Source organism: Lethenteron reissneri, chromosome 56, assembly GCF_015708825.2.
Source record: "Lethenteron reissneri isolate LAM-NWPU_2019-01 chromosome 56, ASM1570882v1, whole genome shotgun sequence".
Taxonomy (NCBI): Eukaryota; Metazoa; Chordata; class Hyperoartia; order Petromyzontiformes; family Petromyzontidae; genus Lethenteron; species Lethenteron reissneri.
In genome coordinates, this window is record NC_083834.1 from 4,090,105 (window position 1) to 4,107,325 (window position 17,221).

Here is a 17,221-nt window from a genome sequence, read left to right on the forward strand (position 1 = left end):
TCAAGCGCGGCTAACGGAGCGTTTGGCAATGGGAGGAACTGAACGAGCGCTCGGCTGAAGAGGTTGGCCACTTCCTCGACCTCTCGACCTTTCGCCCGCCCACCCGCCCACCCGCCCCGCTACTCACGCGAAACGCGTCAGGGGAGCTCAGGTGGAACGTCTGCCTAATGTCCTCGGGCGCGCCGGCGCAGAGGCGGTAGAAGATGTGGTAGTTGCGCTCGTCCTTGCTCTGCATGCAGATGCGAGACTTCTCCAGCAGGTAGTGCGACACGAAGCCGCCCACCACCGTGTTCTGGTGGAGACGGAGGGAGACGGTGTCGTGGGAGGAGGGGGGGGAGACAAGGGGGACAGGGGGCATGTGGCAGTCAGGGCTATGATCAGTGGCGATCCACGCGGCACGGCCACACACAGCTCGAGTATGCACGTGTGGCACGTGCGGTGAGCTACGGCGCGTGTAGTGCATGCTGCGTGCCATCCTGTGCTGTGTGCTGTGTCCTGTGGTGCTTGCTGTGCCGGGTTAGGACAGGCCGCACCTTGCCGTTGAAGTGAATCTCCACGAATTTGCCGAAGCGGCTGCTGTTGTTGTTGCGAACCGTCTTGGCATTGCCAAACGCCTCCAGCAGTGGGTTCGCTGCACGGCACAGACGCACGCACGGCACACGAGAGAGAAATATACACGCACAGCAGTGACTCACAGAACACGAAAAAAGACAAAGATCCACCCCCCCCGTTATAGTCTTAACAGACTATTGGGGCAAGTGCTGTTAGCGAGTAGCAGCACCTATGAAGGCCGGCAGGTTACACGAGGGGGTGGTGTGGATAACACCACCACCTGTCAACTTTGTCTCCCCCAGGGATGATGTTTACACACCACAACAGGCACTCCTCAAAGGCTGAGTCGACCCAGGCGAGGCCCAGGACCAGTTCAAATATTTGCCAATGTTATTGGTTGTGAGCGGAAAACTCGGGTCGCCAGCTTCGGAGCACAGCGCGCTAACCGCTGCGCCACCGCTCCCCGCACGTGGAAACATACGCGCACGCACACAGAAAGACAAAGGGACAGAGTGTCCGTCATACATGCTTTCAAACTGGTGAAGCAAGTGATGTTAGCGAGCACCTATTAAGGTCGGCACAATGCAAAAGGAGGTGGTGGTGTGGCCAGCACCACGCCCGGCCGCCTTTGTCCCCCCAGTACTAAACTACAACTAAAAATTTATAAAAAAATTATTTAGCCAGGTAAGCCCCACGGAGTTATATTGTTGTTTATTAGAAGCGACCTGGCCACAACATGATAGCTCAACAAAGTATCTTATCACGTGGAAATTTACAGCAGCAAAATACTCTGAACGCACGTCGATTCTAAACGTGGAGGGAAAAACCAGAGGCTCCGGAAAAAAATCCACGCCACCACGCCATAAACCTAAAAACGAAATTTTTTTTTATTTTACCAGGGAAGGCCCACTGAGCTATGTAGCTCTTTTGCAGAAGCAATCTGGTCACAAATTATAGCTCAACGAAGTGGCTTATCATCCTCATGTAGAAATTCATAGCGTCGATTTTAAATGTGGAGGGAAAACCCGGAGGACCCGGAAAAAAAATCCACACGACCACGGGGAGAGAGAGAGACACACAAACTCCAAATATACAGCAGGCATCAGGTTCCGGATCTAACCCACGACATCCTGCATACCAGACGAGGGAGTTAACATCTCGCCACCGCGCGCGCTCATGTGCACACTGTGTTAGGCGCTCACTCAAAAGGCTCAGTCAACACAGGGAGTGAGAGCCAGGGGAACCAGGTTCTTGCTGTGGCATCTTTCGTATTCTTTTTGGTTCTTTCGGTAAAGTCACGTAGAAGAGAAATAATAAAATAATAAAAATAAAACTTTATTAAATAATTCTCACGACGTTTCGGCCACAAGGCAAGCAGCCGTCCTCAGGTGAAGAACAGGTCTGTCGGAAAGACAGCGTCTGAATGAACACCACATACACTGCCAAGCTTGGTGGTGTTCATTCAGACGCTGTCTTTCCGACAGACCTGTTCTTCACCTGAGGACGGCTGCTTGCGTTGTGGCCGAAACGTCGTGAGAATTATTTTATTATGTTTAATTTGTATTATTTTATTATTTCCCTTCTACGTGACTTTACCGAAAGAACCAAGAAGATTAATCCCTGCAGTCACGAAAGCTTTAAATCGAAATCTTTCGCATTGTTGACTGAAGGATGCAGGTGGCCACTCTGGCCACATGGGGGCGCTAGAGCCTCGCAGTTCCAACTTCCCCGCGCTGCCCCGTTGGATTATCTTGGCTTGGAGTTAGCAACACGGATCTTGCCCCTTCGCTTACCCAGGAAAGCCCTCACACTCCGAGTCTCCCAAGACGCTCGTTTTAGGAGGGCTGCCGCTACGTTGGGATTGTTTGGCCAATATCACTAACGAGTGCGTTCGGAAAACCGGGGAAAACGGAGAAAAGCCAGCACGTACACATACGGGATGGAGATAAACAACTGAAAAAGTTGCCCCACATACAATTTCGCGAATTCAAAGATACGCGGCGAGTCGTCGTTCAACGCGCAGCGGTGTTCACACCACAACGCATTTTCGCGATAACGCAGTTCCTGTGCGAGACGCTGACGGAGCGCCGGGCTCGTCAAGATAAACGGGGTTCACACCCGAGCCTCTCGCTCGCTCGCTCTCCCCAGTGTCCACAAAATCGAACGGGTTTCCTCACCGCCCGCCCTCAACAGGTGAGCACACAGACGGAGCATCTCCGGTTGACATCGAGACGCCAGGCCTAGAGACACCGCTGGCGGGTGCGGAGGCTGCCTGCCAAACGAGCGACCGGGCAAGTTTATCATTTATTTAAAAAAAAAAATTTTCCCGCAATTAATTCCAATTGCTGTGAACCGGTTTAAAGTTCCCCGTTTATTTTGCTTAACCAGCTGAGAACTCAAGGGACCAGGATAGAGTCTCATTGGTAGGAGTGAACTAGGGGGCATCAGACTCCCAGTAGGGGGCAATGATTGCAGAAGGGGGGGGGGGGTGTGCCGTCCCAATTGAGCGATTCAGACACCTGCATTGGGGCGCCACGGTGGCCGATATATTAACTACCTCGCCTGGTGTACAGGAGGTCGTGGGTTCGATCCCGACCCTGACGCCTCTGCTGTATATTTGGAGTTTGCGTGTTTCTCTCCCCGTGGTCGCGTAGATTTTTCTCCGGGTCCTCCGTTTTTTTCCCTCCGCGTTTAGAATCAACATCACGGCGTTTAGAGTATTTGGCCGCAATAAATGTCCACACGACGACAAGCCACTATGTGATGAGCTACCATTTGTGATAGCCAGATCGCTTCTGAAAAAGACCTGCATAGCTCAGCGGGCCTTACACATGGCAAATAAAATATGTGTTTTTTTTAGTATAATGTCTCTATGAGTCTGTATGGGTCTCTGGATCTCTGCGGGTCTCTATCAGTCTCTGTGGGTCTCTATGCGCTTAGAGTATCTGACTGCTGCTAATAAATTTCTATACGATGGTGATGATGATCATAATATTAGCCACTACGTTGTGATAGCCAACACCTCTGAAAAAGAGCTACATAGCTCAGTTGGGCCTTACGCCTGATAAAAAATAAAAATAGTTTATAGTTTTAGTTAAGCATGAGCACCATGGCCGCGTGTAGCACCGGTGCAGTCAGCCTGACCTTGGCCCAACCGTGGTGGAGGGTACGATTCGAGATATTTATGGAGTCCCATTACATTTTCCCCAACATAGAGCTCCCGGTGATTAGAGCACAATTGATTCTGATGTGGCGGCGGCGGCGGCGGCAGAGGCCAAAAAAAAACAACTCAGCAAAAAAAAATCTGCAAGGTTATTAATCAGCCGGCTCGGTACAGGAAAACCACTTGGTTCATTTTAACAATAAATTTTGAGCGAGGCAAGCGCCAGCGTGCGCGCCTGTGTGGAGGTGAGTGCGGGTGGCAAGAGGTGTGGGGAGCGGTGGTGTAGCGGTTACTGTGCTGCGCTACGAACCTGGCGACCCGGGTTCGATTCCTGCTCACGGCTAACACCAGTGACGATTATCTGAACCGGTCTTGAGCCTCCCTTAGGTCGACTCGGCCTCAAATGAGTACCCGGTGCGATGTGTGCACATCGCCACGAGGGAGACAAAGGCAGCTGGGCGTGGTGCTGGCCACCCACCCCCTTGTGTGCCGACCTTCATAGGCGCTCGCTAACAGCACTTGCCCCAACAGTCTGTTCAGGGTTCGATTCCCGCACACACACACACGCACACATACACACGCACACACATACGCGCACACACACACGCGCGTGCCGGTGTCCGCATTGCAATGCCGCACTGCGTGACGAGGGAGGCAATCACCTTCCACGATCCTCTCGTCGATGTCCTGCCCAGTTCCATACGACTCTGTCAGGTACCTGCGCCACAGAACACACGCGTAAAGCATGGCACACACTCACACGGCACACACAGTACACACACAACACAGTATACACACGCACACACGGCACACACGGCACACGCAGTACACACACAACACAGTACACTCACACGGCACACACAGTACAAACACAAGATAGCACAAAGCATATACACACACACAGAATACACACACAATAATGCACACAGCTTACAAGCACAACACAGAGCGTACACACACAAGACATCAAACAGCATACACGACAGCATATAGCTTACACATACACAACACAGCATATAGATGACAACGTACACACACAACATACACACAATACACAGCGTACACACACAAAGCAGCAGCAACACAGCGTACTCAACACAGCACAGAGGATGCGCACGACGCACAGCATACAGGACAGCGTCCACGCAACACACAGATTACACGCAGAGCACACGATAAAGCATACACGCAGCACACAGAGGGCACACACAATATCCACACAGAGCCCACAATGGCGCGCGTGTGCACACACACACACACTTGTTCTGTCATGATGGGGTTTCTCATTCTTTACAAATTTGACAAAACACTTAACAAACATTATGTTGGCCGTTAGCAGGACTTCCACTCGCATCGGCGGACTCATGGCGCGGTGCGCTAACCGCCGCTGCACCACCGCTCTCCAGCAAGAGAGCTCACAGATACGGGGAGCACAGCAGCCACAATGCAACACAACCACCACCACCGCACAGCTCCACAGCCACAACACAACAGCACAACCACCATCGCACAGATCCACAACCACCACAGAACAGTGACAGCCACAACACAACAGCACCACCACCGCACAGCTCCACAGCCACAACACAACAGCACCACCACCACCATTACACGACAGTAACAACCACAACACAACAGCACCACCACCACACCACAGTAAACAACCACAACACAACATCACCACCACCACACAGCTCCACAGCCACAACACAACAACACCACCACACGACAGTAACAGCCACAACACAACAGCACCACCACCACACAGCTCCACAGCCACAACACAACAGCACCACCACCACAGTCACAGATCTCCGCAGCCACCACACCACAGTAACAGCCACAACACAACAGCACCACCACCACACCCCAGTGACAGCCACAACACAACATCACCACCACCACACCCCAGTGACAGCCACAACACAACAGCACCACCACCACACAGCTCCACAGCCACAACACAAAAGCACCACCACCACAGTCACAGATCTCCGCAGCCACCACACCACAGTAACAGCCACAACACAACATCACCACCACCACACCCCAGTGACAGCCACAACACACAGCACACCACCACCACACAGTAAACAGCCACAACACAACATCACCACCACCACCCAGTACAGCTCCACAGCCACAACAGCACCACCACCACCACACCCCAGTGACAGCCACAACACAACACCACCACACCACACAGCTCCACAGCCACAACACAACAGCACCACCACCACACCCCAGTGACAGCCACAACACAACACCACCACCACCACACAGCTCCACAGCCACAACACAACAGCACCACCACCAACCCCAGTAAACAGCCACAACACAACACCACCACCATCACACAGCTCCACAGCCACAACACAACATCACCACCACCACACCCCAGTGACAGCCACAACACAACAGCACCACCACCACCACACAGTAAACAGCCACAACACAACATCACCACCACCACCACCGTACAGCTCCACAGCCACAACAGCACCACCACCACCACACCCCAGTGACAGCCACAACACAACACCACCACCATCACACAGCTCCACAGCCACAACACAACAGCACCACCACCACACCCCAGTGACAGCCACAACACAACACCACCACCACCACACCCCAGTGACAGCCACAACACAACACCACCACCACAGTCACAGATCTCCGCAGCCACCACACGGCGCCACCGGTCAGGTCCCCCGGCGGTGCCGTGCTCCTCACCTCAGCACGAACTTGGTGTTCTCGGTTTTACCGGCCCCGGACTCCCCGGAGACGATGATGGACTGGCTCTCATGGTGAACCTTCATGTCCCGGAACGCCTTGTCAGCTGTGCTGGCACAGGCGGGGGGGGGGGGGAGTAGGAGGGATCTGCCGTGAGTACATCTTCTCCGGACCACGTGTGGGCAGCGGTGGTGCTGCGGTTAGCGCTCCGCACTACGAACCTGGCGGACACCGGTTCAGCTTTCTTTTTGAGCCTCGTATCAATTGGTGCTAGACCAGGGGATGCCTTTTCAAAAGAAAGCCTTCTCTGGTGTGGGGACCAATCAGTTTCAAGGACAATGCATAGATTATCAGTGTGTTTTTTGTTTGCATTTTAATCACAAATATTGTGGTTAATGCAGACATGATTCCTTGTAAAAAGGTTTCAGTTTTGTTGCCAGAAAAAAGGGGAAAAACTCTATTATTACCTAGCGTGGTGTTGAAAAAACACCAGCAACGTGGAGAATAAAGGTGGCCGGGCGCGGTGGTGCCGACCACATCACCCGCCCGCGGTCCGTGCCGGCCTCTGCTCGCTAACACCACTTATTTCGCCAAGTCTCTAAAGGCTACACGGGGAATCTTTATCTTTGTCCGGAGGCCTGTGACAAGAAGAAGAATTGCCACAGGGGCCCAACTACAAGTCATCGGCTGCTATTCAGCGCCATGTTTATAGTGCCGAGCTGTGTAGTTAAGGACCCTTTTGAGGTACAGACACACAGAGACAACGACTGTTAAGTGCCCATGTGACTCGGGGTTTCATTACAATGTCAGGGTACGATGGTTAACCCGCAATGTGGAACAGACTGGCGTTGACCTGTGTGTGTGCGTGTGTGCGGTAGTGCAGCGGTTAGCGCTACGCTGCGCTAACGAACCCGGCGATACGAGCTCGATTCCCGCTCACGGCCGCCAGCACACCGGTTACGATAATCTGAACCGGTCCTGTGCCTTCTCTAGGTGGACTCAGCCTGAAATTAGGAACTGGTGCGGTGCGTAACCATCGCCACTGGGGAGAAAAAGGTGGCAGGGCGTGATGCTGGCCACCCACCCCCTCGTGTGACGTTCCGGCCTTCAAAAGGTGCTGCTTGCAAATAGCACTTGCCCCAGCAGTCTGTTAATGGCTATGCAGGGGGTCTTTTTCTCTGTCCATTCGAGCATGAATGCATGCCCGTGTGTGTGTATGTACGTATGTTGAACTTCTTTCGCACTGCACGTAGCCAAACGTGCTAATCGGAGGTAAGTGAGTACATGAGTGCGTGTCAGTGCTTGAGTGCGTGTGTGAGTGCGTGCCTATGAGTGTGTGAGTGTGTACGAGTGTGAGTGCGTGTGTGCGTGCCCATGAGTGTGTGCGTGTGTGCGTGCCCATGAGTGCGTGCGTGAGTGCGTGCCAGTGGGTGAGTGCATGCGAGTGTGTACAAGTGTGAGTGCGTACTCATAAGTACGCTGTCTCCCCGACAGACCTGGTCTTCACCTGAGGACGGCTGCTTGCGTTGTGGTCAAAACGTCGTGAGAATTATTTTATTATGTTTTATTTTTATTATTTTATTACTTCCCTTCTACGTGACTTTACCGAAAGAACCAAGAAGAAGTGTACGTACGTACAAGTGTGAGTGAGTGCGTGCCCGTTAGTGCATGCGTGAGTGCGAGTGCGTGAGTGCGTGCCAGTGCGTGAATGCGTGCGTGAGTGTGTACGTGTGCATGCATGAGTGCGTGCGAGTGTGTACAAGTGTGAGTGCGTGCCAGTGCGTGAGTGCGTGCGTGAGTGCGTGCGTGTGTATATGAGTGTGTGCGTGCCAGTGAGCGAGTGTATTAGTGCATGCCAATGCGTGTGAGTATGTACGAGTGTGAGTACGTGCGTGAGTGTGAGTACGTGCGTGAGTGTGTGCCAGTGAGTGCGTGTGCGTATGTACAAGTGTGAGTGCGTGCGTGAGTGGGTGTGTGCGTGAGTGTGTGTGTTTACGAGTGTGAGTGCGTGCGAGTGCGTGCTTGAGTGCGTGCATGTGTGTGAATGTGTACGAGTTTGTGTGAGTGCGTGAGTGTGTGAGTGCGTGCCAGTGAGTGCGTGCTTGAGTGCGTGCTTGAGTGCGTGCGTGTGTACAAGTGTGAGTGCTTGCGAGTGCTTGCCCGTGAGTGCGTACGAGTGCATGCGCGAGTGAGTGCATGCGTGAGCGTGCCCGTACCTATCGCGTAGACGTGCGGCGGCAGCATGCCCAGTGACTTGCCGTTGTACTGCTTGACGGTCTGCGACGAGTAGAGCGCGGGGAGGTCGTAGTAGGGGTTCACCGCGATCAGGATGTTCGCTACGTACGTCTGAAACGGACATCATCCCCACGTGCAGCCTCAGCAGACCGTTGGGGCGAGCGCTGTTACAGGGAGCAGCCCCAAAGAAGGCCGGCACGGCGCATGCACACTGGCCCGGGCCTGGTCCTCACCCCGGCCTGCGTGGTTACTGAGGTAGTCGATTAAATGTCAAAAGGCGCAGCCCCTACAAGTGCTCGCTTCGCGCCCCTGCTGCTGGAAAGGCGCTCCACTTAGGCTCTGGAATGTACTCGGGGCTGACTGGTCAACACTGGGCCAGGCGTCTTAGAAGAGGGGGGTAGTTTACCCACACTTCACCGCACGTGCATTTGCAGGTAAAAAATATGATAATTGGTTTTTTACCCTTCTATCTGGCAACAAAACTGACACCTTTTTTTTGCAGCGAACCTGTTTATGCTGTCGTTCCGACTGCCGTGCCGGGAGATCAAACCAGCGCAGCCCTCCATTGTGTGCGAAACCAATTCTTGCACCAAGGCAGCATTCCCCAAGGGTCGATGACTCAACCGATTATCGATTCGCTTCTTCGGCTCATCAGAAAACAGCCGGGGGAAGAGAAAGGTAAAAATCTCGCACGATGCGCCGCCGGACGGGAAGTGACGGGGGTCGGCTTGGTGACATCATCAGCATCACGCCGGGCGTCGCTAGCTTGGGGGTTTCCCACCTTCAGGGGAAGCAGGATGTCGGGCCGCTGCCCATTTTCAAATGAGCCCGCGTGATCGGCCACACACAAACGACGTTCGGTTGAACAATCGACTCGCGTATGGCCCGTCCGTGTGACCAGAGGTGCTCAGCTCAATAGGCCTCACCAGCTGAGACGAAAAGAGTCCGAGTCTCCGATGTCCCAGCTCGACTCTCATAATTATGTAAGGGGCGCCACGGTGGCGAGATGTTAGCTCCCTCGCCTGGTATACAGGAGGTCCCAACCTCTACACGGTGGCTAGGAGATGTTAACTGCCTCGCCTGGTATACAGGAGGTCGTGGGTTCGATCCCGACCATGACGCCTCCAGTATATTTGGAGTTTGAGTGTCTCTCTCTCTCTCATCATCATTATGGTGGCTAGGAGATATTAACTACCTCGCCTGGTATACAGGAGGTCGTGGGTTCGATCCTGACCATGACGCCTGCTGTATATTTGGAGTTTGCGTGTCTCTCTCATTATCACGGTGGCTAGGAGATGTTAACTGCCTCGCGTGGTATACAAGAGGTCGTGGGTTCAATCCCGACCATGACGCCTGCTGTATATTTTGAGTTTGCGAGCGTCTCCCTCTATACCCATGATCGCGTAGTTTTTTTCTCAGGGGATCCTCCAGTCTTTCCCTCCACATTTAGAATCAACATCACGCGTTTAGAGTATTTGTCTGTTATACATTTCGACATGATGATCAGCTACTTCGTTGACCTATCATGCGTGGCCAGGGCGCTTCTAAAACAGAACTAATAGCTCAGCGGGCCCTTACCTGGTAAAATAAAGTGTAGTTTTAGTTGTTGCATTTATTGGTTTTGAGTGACTTGCTTACCTTTCCTGTGCTTTGAACTTCTATCGTGTCTTTGTATTGTTAGTTGCTATAACTTTCTGACCTGCCCCTACTGGACACATTTGTGACAAATAGCTTCATATCTCATCGGATTCCTCCAGGATGGATCAAGATTCTGATTCCGATTTCCGTCATCACAAACTGTGCTCTCAGCCGGCTCGTCTTCAACGCGTTCCAAAAGGCCTAGAGAAGGCTGAGAGCCAAATAATCTAAATGCACATCAATTCTAAATGTGGATAAAAATCCACGCGACCCCGGGAAGAGACTGTTTATAGCAGGTGTCAGGGTCAGGATCGAACCCACGACCTCCTGTATACAAGGCGAGGCAGTTAACATCTCCTAGCCACCGTGTAGAGTTTGGGACCTCCTGTATACCAGGCGAGGAAGTTAACATCTCCTAGCCACCGTGTAGAGGTTGGGACCACCTGTATACCAGGCAAGGCAGTTAACATATCATAGCCACCATATAGGGGTTGGGACTTCCCGTATACCAGGCGAGGCAGTTAACATCTCATAGCCACCATATAGAGTTTGGGACTTCCCGTATACCAGGCGAGGCAGTTAACATCTCGCCACCGGGTAGAGGTTGGGACCTCCCGTATACCAGGCGAGGCAGTTAACATCTCATAGCCACCATATAGGGTTTGGGACTTCCCGTATACCAGACAAGGTAGTTAACATCTCACCACCGACGAACTCGGTGGAAACGTTGTAGAAACGTGAGGCTACGACCAAGTGACCCAGGGCCGCGCGGCGACCCCGACCTGGGGAGCGAGCTCTCCGAGCGAGACGAGAAGGACGAGTGAAGCCAAGCTGCACGCGAGACGGGACACAGGAACCGATTTCCAGTGTAGGCAGGGGGCAGGTGGGGGTGGCGGCCGCGAGCTCAACCGGGGATGGACCAATCGAAATCGCTCAGGGGGGGGGAGGCGAACCGGCCAGCGAGCCTCGTGACGCCCCGCGAACCTTCGCCGTGCGTTACCGGGCGCCCATCTACTTCTGCGAAGAGAGAGATTCTCTTCGCTCTAAATATTACAAACGAGCGGCTGCTCATTATGAATTTAAACGAAAAGGAACACCCCCCCACCCCACCCCACCAGTAGCCACCTGAACAAACAACAAAAAAACGAACGCAACCCGACCCGTGCGCTTCAATTGGCGCACACGCACGGCCTGGCCATGCAATGAGATGGACCAAAGGCTACAAAGCATCAACGTCAAAAGCCGGGCGATCAGATGTCTGAGTTCCCCCCCACCCTCACCCCCTCCGAGCACCCTTCCCCTCTCTCTCCCAGCCTCCCCCACTCTCTGACAATGAGGCCGATATCAATGTCCTGGGAACTGAGCCAGCCCACCTTGGCGACCTGGGTTCGAGCCCCGACTCTGGGGCGAGCGCTAGGTACGTGGCCCGATTTGGGCGAGCGGGGCAGACGAAGCTTCGAGCCGTCGCTTCGTTACCCGCTCTTTTTACAATTTGCAAATGACATGCGAGTGTTACATTTAAGCTGATGGAGTGGACAATGCTGCCCAAGCGAGACTAAAATATACGACTCCAGTGGTTTGTAAAATATAATTATTTTAATTAATCGCGACTCCCCCCAACCCGGAATTCACAAGCGTTTTACGTCGGACGGTTAAGAGGACAGGGCACTGCTTGGGGAGGTCTTCATCCAGCAGTAGACTGATCAAGGCTGCTGCTGATGATGATGATGAGTCAACAGTGGTGACAGGTTGTCCAGCAGGAATTACCACATTTCACACACCCACACTTCACACACATACACACTAAGAACAACACACACACACACTATCACATTACACACACACTCACACTACAAACACTCCACACACTCTCTACACACAACAAAGATCCTTGCCCTATAGACTTAACATAATGTCGGTGCACCTAATAAGGTCAGCACGGCACACGAGGGGGTGGGTAACCAGCACCACACCCAGCCGCCTTTGTCTCCTCAGTGGCGATGTGTGCACACCTCATCAGGTACTCATTTGAGGCTGAGTCAATCTAGGGGAAGCCCAGGGCCGATTAAAAAAATCGTCGTTGGTGTTGGTTGGCCGTAAACATTACACACTCTCACACCAGACAATCATAATGCTCACAATCTATACACTAGAAACACTCCACACACCCATACACTGCACGCACTCCCTTGACACACTCTCACACCCCCACACAATCACACACACGCCACACTACACACTCTCACACACGCCACACTACACAATCACACGGCACCACCCTGGTCATACAGTCGGTAAGAGTAAGAAGATGGAGGGCGACTGCCTCCAACTGCCCAGCAGCGTCCTTCACGAGCCTCCTAAACAGAGGACGATCTTGACACCGCTGGTACCGGTCATCGTCAAGTCCACTCAGCTCCACATCCTCCAGCACCACATCAGCTCGTGCCGCGCCCGTTTAACCCCCACTCTCCGGCCGAACAGAAGCTGTTTGGGTATGCGATGGCTGGACATGCGGGCTACATGGGGGGGGTCACCCCCCACCCCACCCCACAAGCACCATCGGGGTCAAGTCAATGAACGTGGCAGCGGCGACGCCGCCACCATCGAACCCCACCCGGGCCAGACCCCCACTTCCCGACTTCCGGCATCACCGGGTGTCCATCAGGACAACTTACTTCGATCAATGATGACCATTTGTGGGGGGGCACGTAGCTACTGCGTACCCCCCCCCCCCCCGGCCACCGCCCCTCTCGCGCACAAGGTCAGTGACGGCAGCGTTTAAATTGTCGCCAGCTGCGCGCGCGTGTGGCTCCTCCAGCTGAGACGATCCCGAGGCTCGATGAGGAAGCCGCGCTTCAGAATGACATTAGAATCGGAACAATTTATTTATGCTGGAGAAAATCCGATGAGCTGCAAAGCTCTTGTTGTCCCACAGATGTCCGTCAGGGGAACTGGGTAAGAACGTTACGTAATGATAGAAGTGACGCCGCTGCCACTGCCGTCGTCATCATCGCCGCCGTCGTCATCATCGCCGTCGTCGTCACCAGGGCAGCGTCTCTCCGGCCATCAGCGCTAACCGCCGGGCGAGTGAACCTTGTTCACCTATCATCATCATCGTGATTATTGTTATCATAGATCAGCGCGCTCGTTTACCCAGGAAAGCCTCACCGTGTCTCAAGACTATCTTTTCAGGTTTACGTTCCAGCCAAGTTTTCCGAAGTCGATGTTTGTCGCTGCCGTTGCTGCTGCTACTGCTGCGTGATCCAGATTAAGTGGCACAGGTAGCAACGCTCGCACCTCACCAGCATCAACCCCGGGTTCGACTCCCAGACTCAGGCGCCTTTCTGAGTTTGCATGTTCTGTTTCTCTCTCTCTCTCTCTCCGCCTGTCCTGCACTTGTTTCCACCGGCTTCTCCAGTTTCCTCCCACAAACTAAAGCACACACACAATGTAACCACTAACGAGGCCCAATGCTGAAAGAATTCCCCGCAAGTTACTCAATCGGGATCACGCAGCATCAGCAGCAGCAGCATCATCCCCCCGTCTATTACGACAAAAAAACTTTGCAGGATCCCCATGAAAATTAAAAACTAGAAAAAAAATTTGTTACTTTTCCAATTTAAGGCCCACTGAGCTACATAGCTTCTTTTCAGAAGCGACCTGCCAATCACACATGATAGACCCCAAAGAAGGTGGCTTATCACGTGAAAATGTCTAGTTGCCAAATACTCTAAACGTGTTGTTGTTATATTCTAAATGCTGAGGGAAAGACCCAAGGACACGGAAAAAAATCCACACGACCACCGGGAGAGAGTGACACACGAATACCCCAAATATAAAGCAGGCATCGTCAGGGTCGGGATCAAACCCACGACCTCCTGCGTACAAGGCGAGGTAGTTAACATCTCCCAGCCACCGCAGTGCCACTCTTGAGACTCGGAGAGGCTTTCCTGAGTAATCTAACATAGATAAATAAATAAATAACGAGCCCGAGTTCACACCACTCGGAGCTCTGGACTGTGACCTTAATAGCTGCCCCCGTTCAGGAGGGAGTTCATAATGGATTTTTTGTAATTATTATTTTTTTTTCCAAAGACGGGTTCCGTTTTAAAGATTTCCCGCCGTCAATTAAACCGTCTGTCATCGCGCGCAAACAGACGAGCCTTTCGAAGAGCTCGCGTCTCCGAAGAACTCGCGTCTACATTGCTAATCAATAATGTGTGCTCTTGTAGAATAAGAGTTTAAGGGTAGTTTAATCCGTGCACAGTAGTGTTGTGGTGAGGACTGCGTTCACGAGGACGTGTGGGTGTTGTGGTGAGCGCTGGTATCATGAGTCCGTGTGGGTGTTGTGGTGGGCGCTGGTATCATGAGTCCGTGTGGGTGTTGTGGTGAGCGCTGATATCATGAGTCCACGTGGGTGTTGTGGTGAGCACTGGTATCATGAGTCCGTGTGGGTGTTGCGGTGAGCGCTGGTATCATGAGTCCGTGTGGGTGTTGTGGTGAGCGCTGGTATCATGAGTCCGTGTGGGTGTTGTGGTGAGCGCTGGTATCATGGTGTGTGTGGGTGTTGCGGTGAGCGCTGGTATCATGAGTCAATGTGGGTGTTGTGGTGAGCGCTTGTATCATGAGTCCGTGTGGGTGTTGTGGTGAGGAGTGGAACCATGAGTTCAGGTGGGTGCTGTGGTGAAGAGCATTCCAGACGGCCGCAGAAGCGCATCAGAAAGCACGCAATGCAGTGACCATCTTTGTTCATGTATGTGTGTATGTGTATTGAACTTCTCTCGCACCGTGCGTAGCCGACCGTGCTAATTGGAGGTACGGGGGGAGGGAAGGAAGACAAACTAAATAATAAAGGTTTGAAGAAAAGAATTTGTAAATCGAGATGATTTTTAGCTCCAGTGGCTTCCTAACATCGGAAGGAAGAGAGCGTTCCAGACGGCCGCCGAAGCGCACCTTGAAGCGCCCGCGCGATGTGGTGAGTAAACCTTCTTCGTTCATGAGGGGCACCCAGCCGCATCCGACCCTGGCTGCTATGCGCCGATGACCTTTGGTCCAATCTACGCTCAGCCGAAGGAGGCCGCGGGTTTTGTCTACCGCTGCCTGACTGGAAGGCCCTCGCTGCGGGCTGCCCCTGGCACTCAACTCCCCTACTCACCCACTCAACCGCTCACTCGTCCACCCATCCAAACACCCAAGGACTCACTCCCCTAATCACCCACTCAACAGCTCGCTCGTCCACTAATCTAAACACCCAAGGACTCACTCCCCTACTCACCCACTCAACAGCTGGCTCGCCCACTAATCTAAACACTCACGGACTCACTCCCCTACTCACCCACTCAACAGCTGGCTCTCCCGCTCATCCAAACACCCACGGACTCACTCCCCTACTCACCCACTCAACTGCTCACTCGTCCACTAATCTAAACACTCACGCACTCAACTCCCCTACTCACCCACTCAACAGCTGGCTCGCCCGCTCATCCAAACACCCACGGACTCACTCCCCTACTCACCCACTCAACCGCTCACTCGCCCGCTCACCACACTTCTCTCTCCGATTCTTCCCTCCGCGCAGGTCCACTCCCAAATTCCCTCCGCCCATCGTCGTCTCTTCCTTCCCCCCCAGAAGCTCTCGGTAACAAAAATAATAATAACCGTGCCCAATTCATGAAACGCGTTACACCCTTTTCTACTACCCGTGTATCGATAGTTTTACCTGTGTATCGATAGTTCAATGTTCACGTGCCATCTTACTACTGCTGTGTGTTCTCTTGATGTGGTCTGGGACTGTTACCTTGTTGTTTTTGCTGCCTTGCCCAAGCTTGACAAATCGGACATATCTCTTTTATATGGATAATTAATTTATATTTAGCGACTCGCTTACCTTTTCCTTGTACTATTTTCTGTCGTCACTCGCTGAACCCCCACCCGCCCATACCGGACATCTGCGAAAAAGGAGCTTCGGAATATCTCACCGGATTCCTCCTACCCCTGCAGTCTCAATAAAGATTATAAACATTGCAGTGCCGTTTGTTGCCGCCCCGCTTGCCACTTCGGGGCTTCTGGGCCTGCGTGCTGCTCTGCAACCGGTGGCGAGATGAGGAGGAGGGAGGAGGTGGACAACAACGAGGAGGACGAGGGGGAGGACGAACTCGGAGCGTTGGACAACTCACGTAAATCTTGTCCTTGCTGTAGCGCACAGCGGATGTTGTTGAGCAGCGTCGCCTCGTTCAGGTACATAAGCGCGCCTGCACAAGCCACGTGACAACAAAACAAAGATCCACCCCCCCCCCGTATAAGCCTCTAACAGAGCACCTGTGAAGGCCGGCCACGGTTCGCAGGGGGTGGCCAGCACCATGCCCGGCCGCCTTTGTCTCTCGAGTACCAATGTTTACACACTGCACTAAGTACTTATTTCGGGCTGAGTCGAACCAGGGGAGGCCCGGGACCGGTTCAGATAATCGTCACCGGTGTTGGTGGCCAGTGAGCGGGAATCGAACTCGCTTCGCCGGGTTCGTAGCGCAGCTCGCTATCATTCCACATTATCACTCCTCACTCATTCACTCAGCCACACACTCATTTAAAGACACAAAGACAAAGAACCCCCGCATAGCCCGAACAAACTGTTGAGGCAATAGCTGGAGCGAGCACCAATGAAAGCCAGAACGGTACAAGAAAGCATGGGTGGCCAACACCACGCCCGACCGCCTTTGTCTCCACAGTGGCGATGTTAACACACCGCACCAGGTACTCGTTTGAGGCTGAGTCGATCTAGGGAAGACCCAGAACCGGTTCAGATAATCATCACTCGTGTTGGTGGCCGTGAGCGGGAATTGAACTCGGGTCACTGGGTTCATAGCGCAGCGTGCTATCCTTCTAACATTACCACTCCCC

At 53.1% G+C, this 17,221-nt stretch overlaps 1 protein-coding gene across 1 annotated transcript in view; it reads right to left on the reverse strand.

Moving 5' to 3' along the window:
* The window catches only part of LOC133356954 (unconventional myosin-VI-like), an 89,528-nt gene that overhangs the window by 66,491 nt on the left and 5,816 nt on the right, over positions 1 to 17,221 (reverse strand). The window contains 7 exon segments of the mRNA XM_061574674.1: positions 128 to 292; positions 534 to 631; positions 4,378 to 4,433; positions 6,452 to 6,557; positions 8,668 to 8,797; positions 16,501 to 16,527; positions 16,529 to 16,575. Coding sequence (XP_061430658.1) covers positions 128 to 292; positions 534 to 631; positions 4,378 to 4,433; positions 6,452 to 6,557; positions 8,668 to 8,797; positions 16,501 to 16,527; positions 16,529 to 16,575 — 629 coding nt within the window.